At 43.8% G+C, this 26,498-nt stretch overlaps 1 protein-coding gene across 2 annotated transcripts in view; it reads right to left on the minus strand.

The window, feature by feature from the left end:
• LOC101396197 (interleukin-10 receptor subunit beta) overlaps positions 1-11,339 on the minus strand; it is a 57,489-nt gene extending 46,150 nt beyond the window's left edge. The window contains exons 1-3 of one of the 2 annotated variants that reach the window (XM_087418142.1): positions 11,145-11,311; positions 1,199-1,290; positions 95-136 (exon numbers count right to left, since the gene is read on the minus strand). In XM_087418142.1, coding sequence (XP_087274268.1) covers positions 95-136; positions 1,199-1,253 — 97 coding nt within the window. In that variant the 5' untranslated portion in view covers positions 1,254-1,290; positions 11,145-11,311. Of the gene's footprint in view, positions 1-94; positions 137-1,198; positions 1,291-11,144 lie in introns of both variants that reach the window. The other variant, XM_004429695.3, reaches the window with a different exon arrangement.
• Between the last annotated feature and the right edge of the window lie 15,159 nt (positions 11,340-26,498).

Below are 26,498 nucleotides of genomic sequence, written 5' to 3' on the forward strand. Positions count from 1 at the left end.
AGAAATCAAATTTCCCACATTTTAGACTTCTGAATGGTCACCCACACATGCTGACCCTTATACAAAATTTAGTCAAGCCAAGAAAATCTCTTACCAGACAAAGCATGTAAAATACCAAACGTGAGGCTGATGAACACTAGGAAGAAGAAAAACATGTTAGACAAGTAACAAGGCTTTCTCGGGGCTCAGTTTACGATCATTGCTCTGAGAATGACATTCTTTTATACATATATATTAATATTAGATGGAGACTTTCTTGTGCTAAAAAAAATGCTCAAGTAAATGATGCTTAGAGAGTTGGCATTGGTATCAGAAGCACATGGTCCAAGGATTTCATTCTAAGTGGATCCAAAATAAGATCTGTTTGGGAGCTGACACTAGTAACAAGGGTTGGCTGGTGAAGGAGTGTCCTGAGCAGCAGTTATCTGTCCGGAAAAATTCTTAGAATATGAATAAGCATGATGCTAATTAATACACATTAAAGGTAAAGATATTTACCAAGGGTGGTGGAGAAAGAAAGGTGTTGGTGATGGGAACTGGGGATTCTCATTTGTTTTCTGGATGTCACAATGACTTGGGGGGAGGGGTTACTGATATTTATCGTAGGTGGAGGCCAAGGATGTTATATACTCCAGTGCATGGGCACTACAGTCCTGCACAGGGGAGAAGTGTCCCACTCATGGATCCCCTACTGATAAACTATGGGACAGATGACACAGTGATACTGAAACAGAATCAAAAGAAGGGAGAGAAAAGGCACAAATGAATAGGACTATGGAAAAAAAAAATCAATAACGAAGTATGGAAACCAAAGTTCAGGGATGATTTTTCAGTCTGGTGACGTAGAAGGAGATAAGGGGTTTGGCCTCTTCCCAGATACAGAAGAGTGACAAACTCCAGCCTGGATTAGAATGGGGGTATTAAGAGAAATTACTCTCAGAGTACATAAGAGGATACTCCCCATCATCCCTGAACCTTAAGTCGTTCTTGTTTATTTGTTTGTTTTCCTAAAATTAACAGTAGGGCAGAAATCCATATTTGAATCCAAACCATTAACATAGGCTTCCTATCTATGTTCCATTTGGCTCTTGACGTGGGGCAGGCTGAGACTGGGTCCTCTAGCGAGGGAAATTAATTTGCTACTCCCCAACAGGGCTTGCTCCTACAAGAGCCCCCCAGGATAAAAAGTAACACTTACCTACAGGATACAAATTTAGTGGTCGAATCGCCAAGGCATTCTGGCTCAAAAGCATCTTTGTTATTTGATAAGTCTTGTCTTTACTGTCACATCTGAAAGGAAATCAATATTAGGTGATCAAAATTCTGAAGTGTCTAATTAAATTGCAAAGATAAAAATGGACAAAAACAAGACAACAAGACCAGCAGGAAATTTCTGGTTCCAGGCTTTCTCTGCCCTCCTGGGAGCTGGACCACTTACCCCATTGACACAGCAGCCTATTTCAGCTTGTGGGACCAATTCCCTATTTAGTCATGGAGAAATTTTTAATTTCACTTTGGAACAGGTAACAGTCATTTGGTTCTGAAATTCTAAACATACAAAGAGTAAATAGTGTAGAGTTTTGCTTCCTTCAGAAAACTATTTCTATTCATTTGTGTGTGTATGTGTGAGAGCACTTCAGAATATCTTTGTGCATAAGCAAAAACAAATATACATTCTTATTTCCCCCCCTTTTTACACAAGAGATAGCATATACATTCCCTGCCCAATCCCTGCTTTTTCCACTTAAAAATATATTTGGGGGGCCAGCCTCATGGCCTGGTGGTTAAGTTTGGCACTCTCTGCTTCCGTGGCCTGGGTTCAGTTTCCCAGTGCGGACCTACACCACTCATTGGCAGCCATGCTGTGGCAGTGACCCACATACAAAATAGATGAAGACTGGCAACAGATGTTAGCTCAGGGCTAATCTTCCTCAGCAAAAAAACAAAAACAAAAACAAATATATACATATATTTGGGAGATCATTCTACATCAGCACCACAGAGAATTTCCTTGTTTTTTAAATAGCTGCATAGTCTACTCTATGGACATACCATTATTTACATAACCAGTCCCTACAATGGACATTTGAGTTGCTTCCAATCTCCTCTGCAATGGATTATCTCAGACATGAGTCATTCTGCATACGTGCAATTAAGGAATTAGGAAATTAGGAAAACTTCCCAGCAGTAAGATTACTAGGCAAAAGGGCATATCAGTCAGGGTCCCAGCAGGAAACAACACATTCAAGTTAGGCTATTTTTTTTTTTTTAAAGATTTTATTTATTTATTTTTTCCCCCCAAAGCCCCAGTAGATAGTCGTATGTCATAGCTGCACATCCTTCTAGTTGCTGTATGTGGGATGTGGCCTCAGCATGGTCGGAGAAGCGGCGCGTCGGTGCGCGCCCGGGATCCAAACCCGGGCTGCCAGCAGCGGAGCGTGCGCACCTAACTGCTAAGCCACGGGGCCGGCCCAAGTTAGGCTATTTTGAGGGACTTTAATCAAGGGACTATTTATGAAGGTGTGAGCAGGATGTAGGCAAATCATAAGGAAGAGTGTAGTTCCTGGAGCTAACAGCAGTGGGGGCTGTTACCATCCTGGGCTTGAAGGGGACAGGGGAAGTGCCAACACTGGAATCTGGAAGGAGAGAATCCTGTGTGAGGGGCTGTCATGTAAGCCAGACTTAGCCAGCCCAAGGTGGCTATGCAGGGAGGGTGCTGGGGGATAAATATCCCCTGACTTCACTCCCTTCTCTTACTTGGGGCTCCTTCTTGGCTGAATCCAACCAGATGTCATAGGACGAGGGTGTTGGGGGCTGTACCCCTAAAAGACAGGATCCCAGGGCAGAGTAAAGAGGGGAGAAGGTGGAGGTTGGGTCTGGAGGGGCAGACAAGAGAAACCCGGCACAAAGTGCCCATGCATCTCTAATTCTGATAGAAACAACCACACTCCCACCCTCAAGCTGTACTGAATTAAACAACCGCCTGCGGTATGTGAGAATTGTTGCTCCCCACAGCCTCTTCACAGAGGTCATCATCAAGTTCTTGGATTTTTTAAAAATCAAATTCATAAATGAAAAACTGTCTTCAGACTAATATTAATTTGTATTTCTCTTCTTCTGAGTGAGCTTGAGTGTATGTTCACATAGGTAAGAGTTTCTTGTACGTCCTTCCTTGTTAACTGTCTGTATTTTTGCCCGTTTTTCTACTGAGTTGTTGCTTTTTTTCCTATTGGTTTGCAGGAGCTTTTTAAGTATGAAGGAAACTGGCCCTTTGTGATATGACTCACATCTTTTGTTTTTCCTCTCCTTGTCATTTGCCCTTTGATTTGCTTGTGCTGTTTTTATTTTTAAACCACGCAGAAGTTTCTGAGTTTCAAGTTTTCAGATTTAAAGGCATTTTCTTTCTTAGTGTCTGCATTTTGAGTCATGGTTAGAAAGCCTGCCTCATTCTAAGATGAGGAAGGAATTCTTCAAGAATTTTAAGGAGCCCCCAATCGGTCTTGTTCCCTCTCTCCCTCAGCTTTTGTCTCCATCCAAGCAGCTGGGCCCTATAGACTCCGGGTGTTTTTCTGTCCCCCAAACACTGGGGCAGCATTCAGCCTCAAGTCAAAATGAAAAATGACCACAAAGTAGCCGACTTGAGTTCAAGCTAAAAACAAATTAAAGAGCCAGCCCCGTAGCCTAGTGGTTAAGTTCAGCACGCTTCGCTTCAGCCTCCCGGGTTCAGTTCCTGGGCACCGATCTACACCACTCGTAGGCGGCCACACTGTGGCGGTGACCCACACACAAAATAGAGGAAGACTGGCACAGACGTTAGCTCAGGGCGAATCTTCCTCAAGCAAAAAAAAAAGAAGATGGGCAACAGATATTAGGTCAGGGCGAATCTTGTTCAACAAAACAAAACAAAACAAACACAACAAATTAAAAAGTCCTCTTGACTATCACTGTAACAGGTCTCACCAGGGTATTCTAGAGAAATCCAAGATTCCAAGACAAAGTGGCCACCCCTGCTGCAGACTCCACCACCCATGAGATATCCAGGCACCTGTGCCCACAATGTATCCCATAATACCATATCCATTTAGAACATGTACGGAGAGATCTTTGTGATATGGCATCTCCCATCATCACCCTTCGGCAGAGGGCTTGCATGATTGTGGACATTCCCCAGATGCTGGGTGCACCTGCATTATAGAATGCCACATTAGGAGCTGACTCCCTTATAGTTGAACATCTGCCCTGTGGCTTCTGGTCCCTCTGTTTTGTTTTGATGGCGTTTCCTCTTCACCTCTGTTCTGCATCTGCAGAACACCCGGTCCCTTCAGCAGCCAAGAAACACATACACACAATTACACAATTAGAAGTCCCGCTCTCCCACTCTGAGCCAGGGGCTGCCTCCTCCCCTTCTGTGTTCCTGGTGATCCATACTCCACTTCCAACCAGATATCTGGTGACTAGATTCTTGCTTGCTTGGAAAATCGAATTTCCCACCTTGGTATCCTGCCTGAAATTGTTAATGAAGCCCCTTAAAACTCTCCCTGAGTACAACAGATCAGCCTTCCTAAAGCATAGCTCTCGTTACTCCCATCTCTTGAGCCACCGCTGGCTTCAGTCCCCCAGGGCCCTGCACGCAGAAGGGTCCTACGCTTGGTTTACTGCTCTCCTGTCTTGACATTCTTAATAATTTTATCTTTGAACTTGTGTTTTGTTAGTGAAGTCTGGGACAATGGAACACAGAGTGGGCTTGGAGCCTTGGCTCACACTTGGTCTCTCTCCCCGCTCCCCTGCAGGATGGGGTCCCAGATCCTGCCTGGCCTCTCTTTCTACACCCCATGACTGCTGATGCCCTTTATATGGGGCGGTAGCGAGGTCACATCATCAGAGAATCCCATGTTGCATTGAAGCCCTCCTGGTGTGTGTGCAGAGAAGGTGGGGATCAGGCAGGGTGGAAGTTGTCCTTGCTCTGGGCTGGCAGTGCCCCGCCTGGCCCAGGGGGCTGCAACTGGTCAAGTGCGGGTGAGCACATGGGTCAGCCTGGATCCAGGTACCTAGCAGGTCCAGGAGCAGAGGTTTAAAGACCTTTGGACGTTGCCAGTAGGCTGTGGGTTGGGAAGGCAGGTCCTTGGGAGGCGGAGACTTAGAGCTCGAATTGTCCAGAGCCCATCTCAGACTGGGGTGCAGGGCGGCTAACAGGAGGTGGACTCCGGCATCCTTCAGGCCCAAGTGTATGCATGCGTGTCCAGAGTCACCAGGGTAGAGGGGCCCCAGACACCTGTGGGGAGCTGCCTGGCCCTGGGAGTGTCCCTCTGCACGAGGGAGTGCTCCTTGGGCTGGCTGTGTGAGTGGGTGCACCCTCTCTTCCTCCTTGCTACCTTGCTGAGTCTGGTTTAAGTTGCTTCTTCTGGTTACTTCGAGGCATCCTCCCAACACGCACTATGAAATGCCAATTGTGTAATTCGGTGACTCCCCATATGAATGAAATGCTACTCATATTTGCATTTAGATCTGGTTTTGCACAATATAAAGTAGAATGGTAAAATTCATGCTAAATATTAAATTTTTTTCCCTTAGAATGCCATTAAATAGCAAATTAAAAAATGACAAGTTGAGAGACTGAGTTTATTTTAGTACCTTCAATGGTACTTTTTCCTGCTTTTTAAACAAGTGGGCCATGCATTTTTACTTTGCTCTGGGCCCTGCAAATTCCGTAGACAGCCCGGCCTGCAGCTCACTGTTGCCTAATGAGGCACCAAGAGGCTTAGGTTGAATTCAAGGCTGTCATCAGCCTTTCTAGGTTTCCCTAGAGTCACTATCCTACACAAGCGAGGAGCTCTGGGTGATGCATCATGCCCTACTGGCTCTCCCCATTCCTCCCTGGGAGGGAGCAATCCTTGCCACTGACACCTGAACAAACACTATCGATTTTCAAGGCCCAGCTCAAACAGATGCTACCTGGGTGAAGTGATTCTTCTCTGAATTTCAAATTCTCCTAAACAGACAGACATACAGACAACCCTCATGGAACTCGCTGCCTCCCAGGCTCCTGGGAGAGAGCATAACTGTATCTTTTCTTCTATCTGGCATAGCTTGATGCCTGGCATATCATTGGTAGTCAATGAGTAATGAATGAACTGGATTCAGAAACATTATACAAATATAATTTATTTCTGGAAATTAAAAAAAATACAAGAGTACAAAGAAGAAAGTAACAATTATCCCCATTTCTTATTCCACCCAGCAGCAACCTTTGTGAACCTCTTAGCCTGTTTCTAGTTTATTTTTCAAATATCTTTCTTGTTTCTGTAAAAATCCTTCTACGTGTTCATTAAAAAATTAAAAATAATGTATAAAAGTGTAAATTCTAGTATCTAGATATTTCCATCATTAATATTAGGTGAACATAATCTTTCTATGCATAAACACATTCACACACAAACACACGCACACACACACACATACACACAGTGTTTCTGTCTAAATTTAATTTTACTTGGAAAAAAAGTGAAGCCAAGGCTGAAGGAATTGTTGAAATTTAAATTATTTTTCTCCTTAAGAAAGAATAACTTTCTGAATTATCCCTCTAAGGCTTTTAAAAAAAGATTATGAAAGACATTAGGAAGTTGGAGTATTATATGTTTGCAGCATCTTTTAATTTTAAACCATATTTATTGATCCACGATTTCAAAGATGAGAACTTCAGTATTCTCATATTTCCTTATATAGTTTTTGATTGTTTTCTTTGCATCTAGGTTTATATAACAATTCCATTTTATTCTACCTACAATTTCCAAAGATGTTTTGTAATAATTCTACATTTAAATAAGTGTTCACCAACAGTCCTTTTTATCGTGAGTTCCCCATGCCTGAGATCTTTATTTTGGTTTATCTCTTAATTTGCTATTTGCTGGATTTTGTTATCCAGTAGTTTTTTTTCAAAAAGCACTCATGGGAGCTGAATGCTCTTTGTTCATTCATATTTGAGAAGGCCTGCCTATTGGCTTTCAACTTCAATGACATTTTAGCTGGACAAAATACCCTCTTGGGAAACGTTTCTTTCCCTTAAAACTGGAGAGGGGCCGGGCTGGTGGTGTAGCGGTTAAATGCGCGCAATCCGCTATGGCGGCCCGGGATTCGGATCCTGGGCGCCCACCTACGCACCAACTGTCAAGCCATGCTGTGGCGCCATCCCATATAAAGTAGAGGAAGATAGGCACGGATGTTAGCCCAGGGCCAGTCGTCCTCAGCAAAAAAAAAGAGGAGGACTGGCATGGATGTTAGCTCAGGGCTGATCTTCCTCACAAAAAATACTGGAGAAGTCTGAGACCATCTTGATTTGGTTTTTCCCTCCTTTACTTCTTTTTCTTCTTGGATTCCTAAATAATTCTATTTCTTTGAATTTAAATCATTTAAGATATCCTGGCACTGAGCATGCCCATATGAAAGTTTCCAGCAAAATGGCATGTTCTTTTGGCCTACAGATCATTTTTTCTTCATTTCAATAAAATCTCTTTTATCCTATTTTTATTTGCATTTCTGTTCCATTTGTTGGTTTTTCTGCATCAGGGATCTCAATTATCCTATGTTTGATTGTGCTTGGCCTGTCCTCCACACCAGATTCTTTCTAACAGGCTTAAGCTTTGTCTCTTTTCATTGGGCTTAAGTCAAGACTTTCCTCTATTAAAATATTTCTACTTTCGGGCTGGCCCCGTGGCTTAGCGGTAAAGTGCGTGTGCTCTGCTACTGGTGGCCCGGGTTTGGATCCCGGGCGTGCACCGACGCACCACTTGTCCGGCCACGCTGAGGCCACGTCCCACACACAGAAACTACAAGGATGTGCACCTATGACATACAACTATCTACCGGGGCTTTGGGGAGAAAAATGGGGGGGGGGGGAAGGAGGAGGATTGGCAATAGATGTTAGCTCAGGGCCAGTCTTCCTCACACACACAAAAACATTTCTACTTTCAGTAGGATTTATTTTATTCTTTCCTCTTATTTCTTCTGTAATTATGTTTCTATGGTCTTCAATTTACTTCCTTAAGTCTGCAATCTCACTTTTTATCTCAATTTTAAAATGATCTCATCTTTGAGTTTATTTTATGGAATTCATGTCTTTGTCGAGTTGTTGTAGAATGTTAGCTATTGTAAGGAGTTTCCTTCTGTTCCAAGAATAACTTTTCTTTTTAGTGAGACCCCTTGCAAGCTATGTTGTTCTTTCCTTCTCTTTCTTTCTTTCTTTTTACACCATTTCTGTTCACCTTGCTCATACCTGGATGGCTTTGTCACCCGTTACTGTGATACAGTGGTGTGAAATCTTGACCTCCTGTTTATAACTGTACCTGATTCCAGTTTGTTCTGCCAAGACTGGGCAGTTTCCTGGCCCCACGGATCAGTGCTGGGTTAGGGGAGCTAAGTCAAGGGAGTTCACAATCTGCCAGGATACCTGGGCCCTGGTCTCTCCAGGAAGATTTTGTTAAGCGCCCTGTATGCAGGTCCACTGCCTCTGGTGGAGAGGTGAGGTCAGGTCATCCACGGGGTCTTTTGGTGGTTCTCCTGACTGTGGTGCTGGCTTTCCCCGCTCCCCACCCAGCCCAGCTGACTTTCTCTATCTCACTCACCTCTGACCAGCATGAAGAGCCCACTCACTGCTCTTCTGTCAGAAAAGGAAAAAGCTAAGTATACTAAGACTCAGTTTTCTTCTTTCCTGTTTATTAGGAAGCATTTTCAAGATTTTTGTTGACTCACCAGTATAGTTTCTGGTGGGCAGGCACACTCAAATGTTAAACACATTTTTAAAAACCTCATAATTAAAACAACAACAACGCTTAAGAATAACCCTCCCATGTACCAGTTTGTAAAACCTTGGCATGTGGGGAAACTAAATGTACTGATTTTCCTGTTGGCTTATTTTCACTGGGTCTGAGCTATTCCCCATCCTACATCTCTCTTTTTTCTTTGTTTGTTTTGTCTTTTTTTTTTTTTTTGAGGAAGATCAGCGCTGAGCTAACATCCATGCTAATCTTCCTCATTTTGCTGAGGAAGACCGGCTCTGAGTTAACATCTATTGCCAATCCTCCTCCTTTTTTTTTTTTTCCCCAAAGCCCCAGTAGATAGTTGTATGTCATAGTTGCACATCCTTCTAGTTGCTGTATGTGGGATGTGGCCTCAGCATGGCCAGAGAAGCGGTGCGTCAGTGCGTGCCCGGGATCCGAACCCGGGCTGCCAGTAGCGGAGCGAGCGCACCCAACCGCTAAGCCACAGGGTGGGCCGTTTGTTTTGTCTTTTCTCCACTTCTCATCACCTTTACTTTGGCCAACCTGCTCTCCCAACTGACTACTTTTCCTTTATTCTTCCTCAATTGCAGACCGCGAGTTCATTCTTCCAAGGAATGAAAAATTCTAAGGGAAAAGTACTGTCAATCTGCTTTAGCTCATTATATTTCCCCAATTACAAAACACACATTTCCTTCTTGCATTTCAACACCTCTGAAATCAGCATGCTTCGTACAGTGGCATGACATAGCATCATTGATTGTTTTTTCTTACTTGGTTACATAAAATAAAAGTGCATCTTATACTCAATGGCATTTTAGTTTTGGTAAAATATGATGACAGATAGTCAAAGATATAGTACATGCCATCGACTCTTCGATAGCTGGAAGGTTTATAAATGTAAGAGGAAAATGAGGCCACTGTGGCTCTCTGCGTGCAAACAGGAGGGATGGAATATATATTTTAATAAAAGTTTCACTGCTAAGACAGTGCCTCTGGGCTATGGTTCTTATATATATATTTTTTAAGACATATTGTTTGTCAAATCACAGGAACCAAGTCTCAGGTAGATTTTCTTTAACTTTTAAATGAATACATGAGAAACTTGAGACAATACAGTTAAGAACAAAAGAGCTATGCAGATTTTTGATAATCTAAAATTGAAAAACAACTTGTAAACTATGGAACTTAAAAGTTCAAGTCATTTCCTGAGACAACCAGGTCAAACCTTATCAACAATGCCCAAATTGCTAGGAAAGATTACCAAATATTTTCCTTAGATCATATTTTGGTATGACCTCACTCCCACCTCTCCCCTCCCTAAGCCTGAACAGCGGGGGAGGGGTGGGATACTTCCAAACCTTGCCAAGGTGTGGGACAGGGGACAGCCTGTGGATATTAGCCCCCAGAGTCAGTTAGTATGACACCCGGGATACGGGACGGACCCCCCACCCCCACCCCCGTGCCTGCCTCTGCACCTCCCACCTCGTCCCGCTCAGATCTGACTCCTCAGGCATGTTATATTAGTTTCAAAGACCTCTTGCCAAACAAAAGGAAATCAAACAAATATTAAAAGAAAAAAAAAGGAGGCGGGATATCTAGAGTTTCTCAGTAACGCCATCGTTGGCCATATAAGTGGGCTGATGGATCCAACCGTAACTGGGTTAACTGATTCATTTGCTTGGGTTGAGAGCGTCGATTCTCACCCAGTTCCTCATTCCCTCTCGACCCTGGAGGGGAGCCCACTCGTCTGTCACCGCGACGATGTCCCCTTCCCCTCTCCTCCCTCCAGCTTGCAAGCGATGGATCTGGAAGGACGTAGGACCCTCCAGCCCGGGCTGCCCCTCTGTGAGCCTCTCCCGCACAGGAACAAAGGATGGTTAATCCCGGGTGTTCTCTTGGAGGGCGGGCAAAAGACCCCGAACCGGAGGCCCGAGCGGGTAACCCAGTTTTGCGAGGCGGAGAGGATCTTGAGGAATGTGACCCTCCAATTTCACAGCGGCTCACATCTGGCAGCGGCAAGTGCCCGGGCGTCCCAGGCACCCGTGGTGGGGCAGGTGGGGTGCAGGGCTGAGAGCAAAGCAAGAGGGCTCCCGGGAGAGGCGATGAGTGGAGGGGCTGGGCAGGGCCTGGGGCAGCGCGGCCGCGGGGGTCTGCCGGCGGAGGCCCTGGAAGACCCGCACGGCTGCGGGGGCGGGGGGCGCAGCCGGGAGGCGGGCAGTGGCGCGCGAGCCCGAGCCCGGGGCCGAGAAGACAGGAGGGAGGGGAGGAGTCCGGGAGGAGGATTCCGGGAAGCGGCTGCAGGAGGCGGCGTTTCCCCGGTGCTCAGCCGCACTGGCGGTCCCGTCCCCTGTCCCCCTCACCCCCCGTTACCTTGGCAGTGTCGCCTCGCCGCTGCCTTCAGGGGTGCTAGCCTCGGGCCCCCCGCGAGCCGGGCTCCGCCACCGCCCCTCCGCTCCCGGGTTGGGCGGTCGCGGCCAGGATGCGCGCTGCTGGCAGCCCCTCCGGCGGGCGCGGGGCAAAGGCGGGCACAGCGGCCGGGCGGCGGCCCGCGGACTCCGCCCGGGAGGGCTCGACCGCCGGGGTCCCTCCGGTCAGGCGGACCAAGTCCTCAGCGCGGGCACGCGCCCCGAGCGCCGGCCTCCGGCAGCTCTCCGGGAAGGCGGGCCGGGGCGGGCTGGGGCGGGCCGGGGGCGGGGACACCGGATCGTGCAATTGACTGACGTTTATTGAGTTGGTCCCTTAACACCTCCCAGCCGCCCACCCCCGCCCCACGTAAGCTCCACGGGGGAAGAAAGAGGGGATTTTGGCTGTTTGTTTACTGCAGCATCCTCGGGGGCTAGAACAGTGCTTGCATTTAGAACAATGCCTGGCACACTTTATTAACTCAATAAAAACGTGTTGAATGAATGAATGTGCGAATGGATTCTCTCCTGGCTGTCCCACTTACTAGACACTGTATAAAGCACTCCGATCATAATTCTCCAATCCATAAAACAGGGATAAAAATAGCTACTATTGAGTTATAAAGGCTTGGTATAATGCCAGGCTGAGCAAGCCTTTGCAAATATTGTAAATATCGACCCCCTTCTCTGTGGGTCTCTCCTCCAGTCCCCCACCCATCAGCGTGTTCGGGGTAGGTGGAGAAAATACAGATTAGTCCGTCATTATTTTGTTTACCTGTTATTTATATCCTATCAATTTCCAAAATAGAATATAAGGTAGCTTTCAGTAAAATGTATGCATATTTTAAACATTAAAGCTACTTAAATGGAAGTGTTACAATCCTTTTGAAGGAGAAGAAATGAAATACACTAACCACCTAGGTTATACTTTTGTTTTTTTTGAGGAAGATTGGCCCTGAGCTAACATCTATTGCCAATCTTCCTCCTTTTTTCTCCCCACATCCCCAGTAGATAGTTGTATGTCATAGTTGTACATCCTTCTAGTTGCTGTATGTGGGACACTGCCTCAGCATGGCCTGATGAGTGGTATGTAGGTGGTCACCCAAGATCCAAACCGGTGAACCCCAGGCTGCCCAAGCGGAGCTGGCAAACTCAACCACTATGCCATGGGGCCAGCCCCTACATGCCCCCTTTTATATAAACCTATATATAATAAATAGAAATATATCAAAATGTTAACTATGATTAATTGTAGATTAGGTGATTATAGGTGATTTTTATTTTCTTTTTACTTCCCAAATTTTCTAAGTAAATATTTTTACTTATATAGTCAGGAAAAGGATTTTTAAAAGCAAATGCAGTCCGCTCCAGGATATAAAGAGCTTAGAAATTGAAACTCCATTCCTCGCAACAAGAGAAAAGCTGAACCAACTGAAAATCGGTAACTCTTCTTTGATCCATCAGTGAACTGAGGTCTCAAACACCGCCTAACTCTTAGCCAGATAAACATAACACCTCATGCTAAAGGATTATTTACTTCAGCTCCCATTATCTGATACATCATGCCCAGTTTTCAACAAAAAGTACATGCATGCTAAAAGGCAGGAACAAACACAATCTAAAGAGACAAGGTAACCTTGAGAACAAGACTAAGATGTGGCAGAGAATTTGGAATTATTAGACTAGGAACTTAAAATCCCTATGATTAATATGGTAAGGGTTCTGCAGTATCATAGAGAGTTATTTGGTCTTTGGCCTCAGTTCCTGACACAGAGCTTCTAAATCGCTTGTAATTTCCTGAGTAATAGAAGTGATAGACAAACCTTATAGTCAATGAAGTCTGGAACTTTCAGTCCTCATCCTCCAACCTCTGGGGAAGAGAGGGGACTAGAGATTGAGTTAATAATCAATCATGCCTACATGATGAAACCTCCATAGAAACCGCTAAACAACAGGGTGTGGAGAGTTTCTGGGTTGGTGAACACGTTGAGATACTGGGAGGGTGACACACTGGGAGAGGGCATGGAAGTTCTGTGCCCCTCCTCCCCATACCTTGCCCTATGAATCTCTTCCTGAGTTATATCTTTTATAATAAACCAGTAATAGTAAGTAAAGCACTTTCTTGAGTACTATGAGTCATTCTAGCAAATTATTGAACCTAAGGTGGGGGTCATGGGAACTCCCAACTTTGTAGCCAAGGCAGAGAGAAGTGTGGGTAACCTGGGGACCCAATATTTGTGACTGGTGTCTGAAGTGAGGGCAGCCTTGTGGGACTGGGCCCTTAAACCTGTGAAGTCTGATGCTAATTCCAGGTAGTTAGTGGCAGAATTGAATTGAATTCTAGAACACCTAGTTGGTGTTAGAATTGGTCGGTATCAAGAGGAGAAATAATTCTCAGGTTCTAATGGAAAAGTGGACAACTAGCAAGAACAGATAAGTAATATAAGTAGAGAGATGAAAATTCTAAGAAAGAATCAAAAGGAAATGCTAGAAATAAAACACATTGTAACAGATATGAACACTTTTGGTGGGCTCATCAGTAGACTGGACACAGCTAAGGAAAGAATCGGTGAGCTTGAAGATATAGCAATAGAAAATTCCCAAACTAATAGAGAGAAAAGAATGGGGGGAAAAAAAGGAACAGAATATCCAAGAACTGTGGGACAATTACAAAAGGTGTAATATATACACAATAGGAATATCAGAAGGAGAAGAATGTGAGAAAGGAGCAGAAGAAATATTTGGTAAAAATGGCTGAGAATTTTCCAGAATTTTAATGAGTGACACCAAACATCTGACTTCTCTTCAGAAACCATTGAAGCAAGAAGAGAGTGGAGTGAAATATAAAAACCCCAGCAATCTAGCATTCTATATCCAGCAAAATTATCCTTCAAAACTGAAGAAGAAATAAAGACCTTCTCAGGTCAACAAAAACTGAAGAAGAAATAAAGACCTTCTCAGGCCAACAAAAACTGAAGGCATTTGTTGCCAGTAGACCTGCCTTGCAAGAAATGTTAAAAGAAGTTCTTCAGAAAGAAAAAAATGTTAAAAGAAGTTCTTCAGAAAGAAAAAAATAATATAGGTCAGAAACTTGGATTTACATAAAGGAAGGAAGAGTGTTAGAGAAGGAATAAATGAAGGTAAAGTAAAATCTTTTATTTTTCTTATTCAAAATTGATCTAATTGATTACTTTTCAAAGTAATAATAGCAGAAATGTATTGGGAGATTATAGCTTATGGATAAGTGAAATGTATTATAGTAATGTTATAAGGGATGGGAGGGAGGAATTGGGAATATTCTAAGATACCTACACTACTCATGAAATGATATAGTGTTATTCAAAAGTAGATTTAGATTAGTTGTAAATGTATAGTGAAAACTCTAGGGCTATCACTAAAGATATGTTAAAAAGAAATATAATTGATATACTAACTGAGGAGAGAAAATGGAATCATGTAAAATGCTCAGTTAAAACGAGAGAAGGGGGCTGGCCCAGTGGCGTAGCAGTTAAGTTCCCACACTCTGCTTTAGCGGCCTAGGGTTTGCAAGTTCAGACCCCGGCGCGGACCTACGCACTGCTTGTCAAGCCATGCTGTGGCGGCATCCCACATAAAGTAGAGGAAGATGGGCACGGATGTTAGCCCAGGGCCAATCTTCCTCAGCAAAAAAGAGGAGGATTGGCAACAGATGTTAGCTCAAGGCTAATCTTCCTCAAAAAAAAAAAAAAAAAACCGGAGAAGGCAGAAACAGAGTAGAAGATAAAAAAAGAAACAAAGAACAAATATAATGAATAGAAAGCAGTTACATATATGATAGATATTAGTCCAACTATATCAATAATAACTTTAAGTGTGAATGGTCTAAATATGCCAATTAAAAGACTGAGTGGATAAAAAAACAAGACCCAACTATTAAGTTATCTACAAGAAACTCACTTTATTTATTTATTTATTTTTTTAAAGATTTTATTTATTTTGTTTTTTCCCCCCAAAGCCCCAGTAGATAGTTGTATGTCACAGCTGCACATCCTTCTAGTTGCTGTATGTGGGACTCGGCCTCAGGATGGACGGAGAAGTGGTGCCTCGATGCGCACCCGGGATCCGAACCCGGGCCACCAGCATTGCAGCACGCACACTTAACCACCAAGCCACAGGGCCGGCCCGAAACTCACTTTAAATGTAAGACACAGATAGATTAAATGTAAAGGGATAGAGAAATATATGACATACTAACATAAATCAAAAGAAAGCTGGAGTAGCTATGTCAATTTCAGACAGGCAAATTTCAGAACAAAGAAAATGATCAGCGATAAAGAGGGCATTACATGATGATAAAGGGGTCAATTCTCCAAGAAAATATAACAATCCTTAATGTGTATCTGCCTAACCACAAAATGTCAAAATATGTGAGGCAAAAATTGATAGACCTGTAAGGAGAAATAGACAAATCCATGATTATAGTTGGAGGCTTCAAGATCCCTTTACCAATAATTGACAGATCCAGCAGGCAGAAAATCAATAAGGATATGGTTGAGCTGACCCACACCATCAGGCAACTTAATCTAATTGATATTTATAGAATACTTCATCCGACAACAGTGGAATACACATTCTTCTCAAGCTCACAGGGAACATTCAGAAAAATAGATGCCATTCTGGGCCATAAAACACACTTTAACAAATTTGAAAGAATAGAAATCACATGAAGTATGCTGCTGGATCACAATGGAGTTAAACTAGAAATCAACAGCAGAAAGATAGCTTGAGAATCCCAAAATATTTGGAGATTAAACAACACGCTTCTAAATAACACATGGGTCAAAGAAAAGAGAAGTCTTAGGAGGAATTAAAAAATATTTCAACTAAATGAAAATATTTATACAACTCATCAAAATTTGTGGGAAGCTGTGAAAACAGTGCTTAGAGGGAAATTTATAACATTGAATGCTTATATTAAAAAAGAAGAAAGATCTAAAATCAATAATTTAAGCTTCCACCTTAGGAAACTAGAGAAAGAGGAGCAATATAAATCTAAAGCAAGCAGAAGAAAAGAATTAATAAAAATCAGAACAGAAATCAATGAAATTGAAAACAGGACATCAATAGAGAAAAATCTACAAAACCAAATCTGGTTCTTCGAAAAGATAAGTAAAATTGATAAACATCCAGTCAGGCTAACCAAGAAAAAAATAGAGAAGACACAGATTACTAATATTAGAAATAAGGAGGGGCCGTTGCTACTGATCCCATGGACATTAAAAGAATAATAAAGGAATATTATGAACAACTCGGTGCCCACAAACCTGATAACTTAGATGAAACGGACCAATTTCTTGAAAGACACAATCTATCAAAACTCACACAAGGAGAAATAGATAATCGGAATCGTCCTATATCTATTAAAGAAATTGAATCAACAATTGATAACCTTCCAAAAAGAAAGCAATGAATTACAAATTAAAACAACAACGAAGTACGATTACATACCTAATGTACATAACGTACATACTACATAGAATGGCAAATATCCAAAACTGTGACACCACCAAATGCTGCTGAAGATGTGGGGCAATAGGAACTCTCATTTCTCGCTGGTGGAAGTGCAAATTGGCACAGCTACTCTGGAAGACAGTTTGGCAGTTTCTTACAAAGCTAAACATCCTCTTATCATTTGAGCCAAGAACCATGCACTTACCGCAATGAGTTAAAAACTCATGTTCACACAAAAACCTGCCCACAAATGTCTGCAACAGCTTTATTCATAATTGCTAAAAACTGGAAGCAACCAAGATTTCCTTCAGTAGGTGAGTGGATTAACAAACTGTGGCACATCCATACAAGGAAATATTATTTAGTTATAAAAAGAAATGAGCTATCAAGACACGAACAGACGTGGAGAAACCTTAAATGGATATTGCTAAATGAAAAATGTAAGTCTGAAAAGGCTATATACTGTATGATTCCAATTACCTGGCATTCTGGAAAAGGTGAAACTAGAGACATAGTAAAAAGATCAGTGGTTTCCAGGGTTTTGGTGTGAAGGGGATAGGGATGAGTAGGTGGAATAGAGGGGATTTTTAGAGTGGTGAAACTATTCTATAATGGTGGATATATGACATTACGCATTTGTCAAAATCCATAGAACTGTATAATATAAAGAGTGAACCCTAATGTAAACTATAGACTTCAGTTAATAATAATGTATCAATATTGGCTCATCAATTGTAACAAATGTGTTACACAAATGCAAGATGTTAACAATAGGGGAAACTGTGTGGTGGAGAAGGGGTATATGGGAAATCTCTGTACTATATGCTCTATTTTTTTGTAAATAAAGTCTACCATATTTTCAAAAATTCTCATTTGTTCATTCACTCCGAAATATTTATTGAGCACCCACCCATGCCAAGCACTGTTGTAGGTTTTGGAGATAGCACAGTGTATGACACAGGCCAAGTTCCTGCTCTCCTGTGGGCGGGGGGTGGTGGTGCAGACACAAACCATAAGTGAACAAGATAATTTCAGAGTGACATGAAGACAAAGCAACAGGTGGTGAGCTAGAGAGTGCCTGGGAGAGCTATGGCAGACAGGCTGGTCTGGAAGGGCCTCCCTCAGCTCAGGACATCTGGGCTGAGACCTGAACAATGGGAAGTCTGAGGCCAAGAGTTCCTAGAGAGCCAGGCTGGAAGAAGACCAACTGCCAAAGTCCAAAAGCCCCTGTGGCAGGAACCAGCCAAGGAAGGAAAGAGCCTAGCGTGGAATCCTAGATGACCGTACTTGTGGGTTTGAGTGGTGGAGTGGCTGGTGATATCATGAATTGACGTGGGAAAGCCTGAGAGAGAAAAACGGTCTGGAGTGGAGGATGGAAACCCAACGTTCTGTTTTGTAGTGATAAGTATGAGATGCCTATTCACGCTCAGGCAGAGAGAAAGAGTCCTAAAGCTACTAGGTGGGGCAGAGCAGGGCAGGGGGTCATGCCAATGGGGCACGGGGGAGTCATGGAAGCCCATCGCAGGTATCGGAATCTGAACAAGGTAAGGGGGGACATCCCTGGGCGCAACCTGGAATGAGGAGTCAGAGCACGTCAGAGAGTGAGGGTTGCACCCACTTTGGGGCAGGGCCAGTGTAAGGCACCAAAGCCTAAGAGGGATGAGGAAGGAATTCTCATTGGGACAGCCTGGAGTGGGGTCTTGGGGCCCAGGTGGGTTGAGGAGGGCATCCATGCTGGGAAGGGGGTGGCAAGGGAGATGGGAGATTGGTTACATACAGGGGATCAATCAAAATATAAATCTATTAAGGCTGATGGGAACTAGGGTTCTCACTGTTGGAGAAGGAAGTTACAAATATTGAAGGGGAGAAACAAGAACCAACTCTATGGTGTTGGATAGGAATTGGAAGTGTGGATATGAACTCATGATTTTCTATAGATGGAGAGATAGATCCATAGAAAGATAGATATAGATATAGAAATAAATATGGATATAAATGCATATATGTGTATGTATGTGTGTGTATATATATAACATATATATAATGTATATATATTCCCCCTAACTCTGCCCTCTGAGATATGAATGCATGTATGTGTGTGTGCATATTTCCCCCCACCCCCAGCTCTGCCCTCGGAGGGGCCTGGTGACACTCTAATAATGATGAGCACACCTAGTACCCAGCTCTTTGATTCTAAATATAATTCCCCAGTAAAAGGAACTGGGTTCCTTGCAGAAATGGCTGATACCAGTGTAGGGGCAGGGAAAGCACAAGGTAAGTCTGGAACATCTTATTCCAACCAAGAAAGTTCTCAAAGAATGATAGGGGCATGTCAAAAAGACTGGCCCAAACAGGGACAATTAGAGTATCAAAATAAATATTACTAGTCATGGATTATGAGCCATTGAATAAAAAAGAAAATCATGAGTCCATGCTAGTGGTTTCCTTTTTTTATACTGAATAAATTGAAAGTGTGATAAAAGTCAGGATATTTACATAGTTTCAAAGTATCTCCCCACAAAAATACTTATCAATTACAAAAGGGAACAGAGTAGCTTTATAGTGGCAAATCCTGGCAGAGGTCATCTTAATCAAACAGTACAATTAAACATCATCAATGATGGGACAAAGCAAAATTGTGCACCACTCAACAGGGAGCAATGAAGAGAAGACAGCAGTACCACATCTATGATACCCCTGCCAAAGCTGCATAACCAAATAGAGGGACATTCTACAAAATAACTGGCCTGTAGTCTCCCAAAGTCATGAAGGTCAAGGTCACGAAGGTCAAAGTCTGATGATCCCTGCAAGACTGAAGAAGACTAAAGAGACATGCCAACTAAATGCGAACCGTGACTCTGAACTGGATCCTTTTACCAGAGAGGACGTGACTGGTGACCTGGAAAGGAGTCAGAGGATTAGATGGTTTTAATGTATGAAAGTTAGTTTCTTGATTGTGATGGTTGTATTGTAGTTAGGGTGAAGAGTGCCCTTGCTTGTAGGAAATAAACAGGAATTATTTAGGCGTGATGGGGCACCAGAAAATTGTTCAGAAAAAAGTTCTTTGTACTGTAGTTCAACTTTCCTGTAAGTTTGTGATTGTTTAAAAGTAAAAATTGAGGGCCAGCCCCGTGGCTTAGCAGTTAAGTGCTCGCACTCCGCTACTGGTGGCCCGGGGTTCGGATCCCGGGCGCGCACCGATGCACCGCTTCTCCGGCCACGCTGAGGCCACGTCCCACATACAGCAACTAGAAAGATGTGCAACTATGACATACAACTATCCACTGGGGCTTTGGGGAAAAAAAAAGCAGGAGGATTGGCAATAGATGTTAGCTCAGAGCTGGTCTTCCTCAGCAAAAAGAGGAGGATTAGCACGGATGTTAGCTCTGGGCTGATCTTCCTTAAAAAACAAACAAACAAAAAAAAAAACAAAGAAAAAAATAAAAGTAAAAATTGATTGAAGACATACAAAGAAGGCAGTGAAATATGCAATTTTGGGTCTCAGTGGAAATGTATGAGCTGGAATTATAAATTTGCACATCATCAGCATAGAGCCGAAATGCTGTCATCAATTGTGTGGGATCACCTAAAGAATAGATGGAGAAGAGGGCTGAGGACCAGGCCCTGGGTCTCACTAACCTTTAGACGTCCAGGAGAGAAGCGAGCCCAGGAAACTGCCACGTGATCAGTGTGGATGGGAGAAAACCAAGAGATTGGATGTCGTGGAAGCTGAGAGAAGCGAATTTCTTGATCAACTCTGTTGAAAGTGGCTGAGGAGTCAGGCAAGATGAAGGAGTGACCATTGGACTTCGCAGGGCAGAGGCTGCCAGTAACCTCCTGACAAGAGCTGTCTCAATGGAGCCCAGTTAGACAGGGTAGCAGGCTGAGTAACGGCCCCCACAGACATCCACGTACTCATTCTCAGAATCTGTGACTATGTTACCCAGATGGGAAAAGGGACTTTGCAGATGTGATTAAAGATCTTGAGATGGGCAGATTATTCTGGATTATTTGGAGGGTCCAAGGTAATCACAAAGTCCCTATAATAGGGAGGCAGGAAGATCAGAGTCAAAGAAAGAAGATAGGACAGAAGGAGAAGCCAGACATTGGAAGATGCTATGCTGCTGTCCTTGAAGACTGAGATAGGAGTCATGAGCCAGTGAATGCAGGTGGCCTTCAGAACCTAAGAAAGGCAAGGAAATGGATTTTTCCCTACAGTCTCCAGAAGGAACACAGTCTTGCCATCACCTTGATTTTAAGACTCCTCACCTCCAAAACTGTAAGATAACTTATCTGTGTTGTTTTAAGCCGCTAAGATTGTGATAATTTCTTACAGCAGCAGTAAGAAGCTAATACAGAGAGAGAGGGCTGGGAACAAAAATGGGAGATGAGAAAGCAACTTTGGAGAAGTTTTGTTGTGAAAGTGAGCAGAGAAATGGGTGGGAGCCGGGGTAGGCCATGGGGTCCAAGAGTGGGTATTTTAATTTTTTTAAATTAATAGACTACTTTTTTAGAGCAGTTTTAGATTTACAGAAAAATTGAGTGGAATGTATAGAGAGTTCTCATATTACCCCTCCTTCCAGTTTCCCCTAGTAACATCTTGCATTAGTGTGGTACATTTGTTAAAATTGATAAGCCAATATTGATACATTATTATTAACTGAAGTCCATAGTTTATATTAGGGCTCACTCTTTTGTACATTCTATGAGTTTTGACAAATGTGTAGGGGGAAGGCAGAAAGAGTAGGTAGATTTGGAGGCAGAAGATGAGAGAGTGTCTGATAGCTTCTGCTTTTTGCAGGAAGTATGTGGCTAAGTCATCCACTGAGAATGAGGTCTGCAGGGAGGGTCATGGAGGAGGTTGGTGGAGAAAAAACACTCTAGATGTGGAATACTCTTGTGTATCAAAGACTTCATGATGGAAAGTGACCCAGTGAAGGCATTTCTCTGGGCTAGAGTGAGTACAATGCGGCAATGCGGGTTTGATCCTTCCCTTCATAAAATCTGTACCCCTACACCTTTCAACTCTTCTTGGGGTGGGGGTGGGGGGTGGGGTCAGTGGAGAGAATGCCAAATGAGGAGTGTGGAGAACTGGATCTGGTCTCAACTCTGGCATGACCATCTCATCGGTCAAGTTTACTTCTGAGGCCAAATTCTTAGCTCTAGCTTCCTCCTAGCTTCCTTCCTTCCTCAGGCAGGTCCTGGCTGAGGTTCTAGATGGCTGTGCCCATGATCAGTCATGAACTCTCCCTCAAACTTGCATGTGTGAAGACAGGGGTGGGGGGGGCCAGTTCCACCTTGAGTCTCTGACCAAGAAACCCCAAACCATAATTTGACTGCACTTAGCCTCTCTCTTTCTGCAGCTGCCCCCTTTAGCCCAGGCAGGTGGGAGGAAATGGGGCAGGGTGGGGCTGCTTCTTCCAGCTCAGCTGCAAGATGTCTCTACTAGTAGTTCAGGGCGTTGCAGCCTTGGCATCTTCTGGTTGTGTGTAATAGAGAAAGAGGGCTGCCTCTACCACCCCCAACCTCAACTCAGGGACTAAACCATATGCACATGACCCCCGTTTCCCACCTCTGATTCTCAGAATTACTCATTTCCTTCCTCTTTCACCCTCTCTTAAAGCCAGTATCATCCTCTAGAGCTTGGCTCTAACCATACCTTCACCCTACTAGACTTCTTATGAGAGAGGTACCAGGGTCCTGGGGTCATCCTCCAAGCTTGCTTGAGAAATGGGTGCCACCCGTGTTTGAAGGGAAAGGAAAAAGGAATTTGAGACAGCTTTCTCATCTAGAACATGACAATGGACCCAGGAATTCCCAAAGTCTCTTGAAACTTTGTACTGTGGCAGTGAATTAATGTTGCATATATATTAAGGAATTTTATCTAGCTAGTTATTACAGAAACATAGAGTAATTTAAAAAGAACCCTAAACCTCACTCTTTTCTCAGGTACCTTGAGTCTCCCAATGTCCCACGGCCATCTGCTGGGAGAACCATGTACATGGGTGGGGGGGCGGGGGGCGCACTGATGGATTCCCAGGGGACCCTGATTTTCTGGGAGAGTAGCCCAAGAGGGCAGGTAGCTCATATGAGGCTGGCATGGACTGATCAAGGTGCCTAGACTCAATCCTAAGTCCTAGTGGGTTGTTGGGGAGCAGTAGTGTCTTTGGGTATAGCAGCCCTCAAAGGTCCCCCAATCTCACCCAGGGAGAATTCATTCAGTGTCCCCCAGAGTTTCAGAAAGCTGTAAGAGACTCTAAGACAGATGCTATGGAGAATTCCCTCATGACGGAATTAGTGCCCTTATAAGAAGAGGAAGAGACCCTCACCAAAAACCTTGGTCTTGGATTTCCCAGCCTTCAGAACAGTGAGAAACAAATTTCTGTTGTTTAAGCCACTTGATCTGTGGTATTTTGTTATAACACCTCAAACAGACTTAGTATGGTTTTAACATAATTAAAATTTCCAAAAACATAACTGCTGTGTAAATTGAGAGAAGATTGTGCTTCCTTTTGTTCAAAACTTTACCACAAGTTTTCCATTCTGGAAAATTCCATGCCAATAACACTACTCACTATAGATTGCGCCTGGATCAGACTGTGTGGTCGCTGTGACATTTGTGGTGAGTCCAAAGCAGGAAATTAGCACGACTCAATGTACAGACTAGCAAATTCTCTCCTTGCTGTGTCTAAAGAGGATTTGAAGAAGGAGAGACCAGAACTGCAGAGTGCCCCGTGGAGGCTCTTGTGGTAGCTCGGATATGGTAGGGCCCTGGACTAGAATATCAGTGGTGGGGTTGGATTAGAAATATTTAGGAAGATGAATAAATATGACTTGCTGCTAGATTGCTGTGTGGAGTTAGGGTTATGTAAGGAGGCAAGGCAAACTCCCATCTGTTGGGTGGTGGTACCATTTTCTAAGATGGCACATGTGGTGGTTAATTTCATGTGTCAACTTAGCTAGGCCATGGTACCCAGTTTTTGGCTAAATCCCAGTCTAGATATTGCTGTGAAGGTATTTTTTAGATATGATTATTATTTAGATGAGTGGACTTTGAATAAAGCAGATCACCCTCCATAATGAGGGTGGGCCTCATCCCGTCATTTAAAGGCCTTAAGAGAAAACACTGAAGTCTCTTGAGGAAGAAATTCTGCGTCCAGACTCAAGCTGCAACATCAGCTTTTTCCCTAGACCTCCAGCCAGCCAGCCTCCATAATCACACGAGCTGGTTCCTTAAAATAAGTCTCTCTCTCTCTATGCACATCCCGTTGGTTCCGTTTCTCTGGAGAACTCTGACTAATAGAGAGGAAGAGGCAGATGCGGGGGGTGGGTGGAGGAATGATGAATTCAAGATGCAGGGACACTGAAGAAGTTTACAGAAGGTAGTTGGTTCTCTGTGCTCAGAGTGAAGGAGGTTTCGGCTGCAAGAAAGGATTGGGAGACCAGCAGTGTACAAAGTGCAACTGATGCTGTGAGTGCAGACAGGCTACTCCAGAGAGACTAGACAGCAGGGCGGGGGATGTGAAGACAGAGCTCCAAGCAACCTCAGCATTTACGGAGCAGCAGAGGAAGATGAACCCGCAGATGAGACAGGAGAGGGGCAGTCAGAGACATGACAGAAAAACCAGAGTGCTGTCAAAGCTGCCAAGGAAAAAGAGTTCACCAAGGAAGTGGTTGACAGAGTCAAAGGGAGCCAAAATGTCAGGAGAGTTCAGCGCTGAGCAGCCGTTGGGGACATGGTAGAGGGCAGCTCTTCCGCGGTGGGGAGAGTGAAAGACAGGTGGCCACAGGCTGAGGACTGAGACTGAAAATGCAGAGGACTTGTTTGCAACAAGTTTGCTGGGAAAGTGTGGGAGGGAGATACTGTTGCAGCTGGCGGGTAGGGGGAGGATGTGGGGAGGAGAGAGGTCCTGCCTTATTCTTATTCTTTTTCTCCCCAAAATAAGAGACCCTCGAGTGTGTTTAAATGCTGGTGCAAGGGAGCCAATGGCCCTGGGGAGGTGGAGTAAACAGAAAACAGGGATAGGAGAGAGCCTGAGGTCTGAGTGCGTGAAAGCGGTATCTGATCTTCCCAAGTATTTTCAGACTAGGCTTTTCTAAGAACAAATGATAATTTCTATTTACATGTTGGAAGTTTTCCAGGGTGGTGGGTTTGCCTGAGGAAATCAGTCACTGCCTCTTTGGTGCTATCTGGGACTCAAACTGCTTCCCCGGCCCTAGAGGGAATATGCTTTTTAATTCCACAGTATGTTCTTTCATTTAACAAGTATTTTTCCTTTCCTTCCTCATTTTTAATTAGACCTCAGGTGCACAGAATAGGATTAATCATAATTTTTAGTTCAGGACATCCTCTCATCATTGGTCCATATTTGTCTTTCTTCAAATTAATTATTTATTTTAAATAATGTAATAACATCTATGAACCCAGTTACTACCCTCCCCCCGCCAAATCTATGTCCCTAACAATAACCTACATCTAACCCTCCAGCATCCTGTCCCCTGCCTCACCCAAACCGGGGACTCAGAATCCAGTCCGTCATCGGCTTGCTTTATTTTTTATGTCGCTTTGTTGCATCTAAATGTATCCTTAAAAGTACTTTTAAAATTTTAGTTGTTTTGGGCTGGCCCAGTGGCGTAGTGGTTGAGTTCGCGTGTTCCACCTTGGCGGCCAGGGTTCGCCAGTTTGGATCCTGGGTGCAGACCTACTCACCGCTCATCAAGCCATGCTGAGGCAGCATCCCATAGAGAAGAGTTACAACTCTACAACTATGATACACAACTATGTACTGGGGCTTTGGGGAGAAAAAAGAAAAAGAGGAAGATTGGCGACATGTTAGCACAAGGCCAATCTTCCTGAAAAAAAAATTTTAATTTAGAGTCTTTTGGGACTATATTTTTTCATATAATATTAAATTACTAAAGTTCATCCTGATTGTTGCAGGTGGCTATAATTCATTCCATTTGATTGCTATTTAATATTCATTGTGTGAATAGCCCATGATGGAAGGCAGACTTCTAAGATGGCCACCAAGCTAAGATGGCTGCCAAGCTAAGATGGCCACTTAGGCCCTGGTGTACACACACATTATTCAATCCAACACTAACCTAGGTGCTACTGCGATGGGATTTTGAAGATGTAAATCAGGTAAGGAATCAGTGGTGAGGCAAGGACCAGTGGAAAGGGAGTTTGACCCAATCACGTTGTAACTGCAGGACCAGTTTAAACTGAGCCCATCTTATCAACAACAGAAAGTTAAAGTTGTTTCTCAGGGGCGGCAAGCCAAAACTGCAAGTCATGTAGCCAGAGCACGTGCAGAAGAGAAAATTTTGACCTGAAATAACACCTGGAACCAAAGATTCATCCCACAGAACCAAAAAGATTGGGACACAACCAGAACTCGAAAGATGGACCCTTTTCAGAAGCAAAAGGTCCACTGTCCAGGAATATCTGATATTAAACCTCCTTTCCACACCTTATCATAAACGTTTGAAGTCCTTCCGTTGAAATCTGTCTTGCCAGTGCTTCCACATGCCAGCCTGCCCTCCCTAATTCCTTAAGTTTTACCCCAAACCCTGGATGAGGAAGACTGATTTGGGAGCCTTGCCTCCTGTCTCCTTGCTAGTCAACCTCACAATAAAGCCTTTTCTTTTCTCAAAAGCCCATGCCGTAGTATTGGCTTTTTCTGTGCATCGGGCAATGGTCCTTCTTGCTTGGTAACAACCTGAGCCCTTTAAATCTGGGTCTACAGTCAGAGATTGAAAGCTGCAGTCAAGTTCCCCTGATAGCCTTGCAGAGGAAAACTGTCATGTTGTGGAGGAACCATGTGGCAGG

This window comes from Ceratotherium simum, chromosome 27 (genome assembly GCF_057802395.1).
Source record: "Ceratotherium simum simum isolate JZ-2026a chromosome 27, ASM5780239v1, whole genome shotgun sequence".
Taxonomy (NCBI): Eukaryota; Metazoa; Chordata; class Mammalia; order Perissodactyla; family Rhinocerotidae; genus Ceratotherium; species Ceratotherium simum.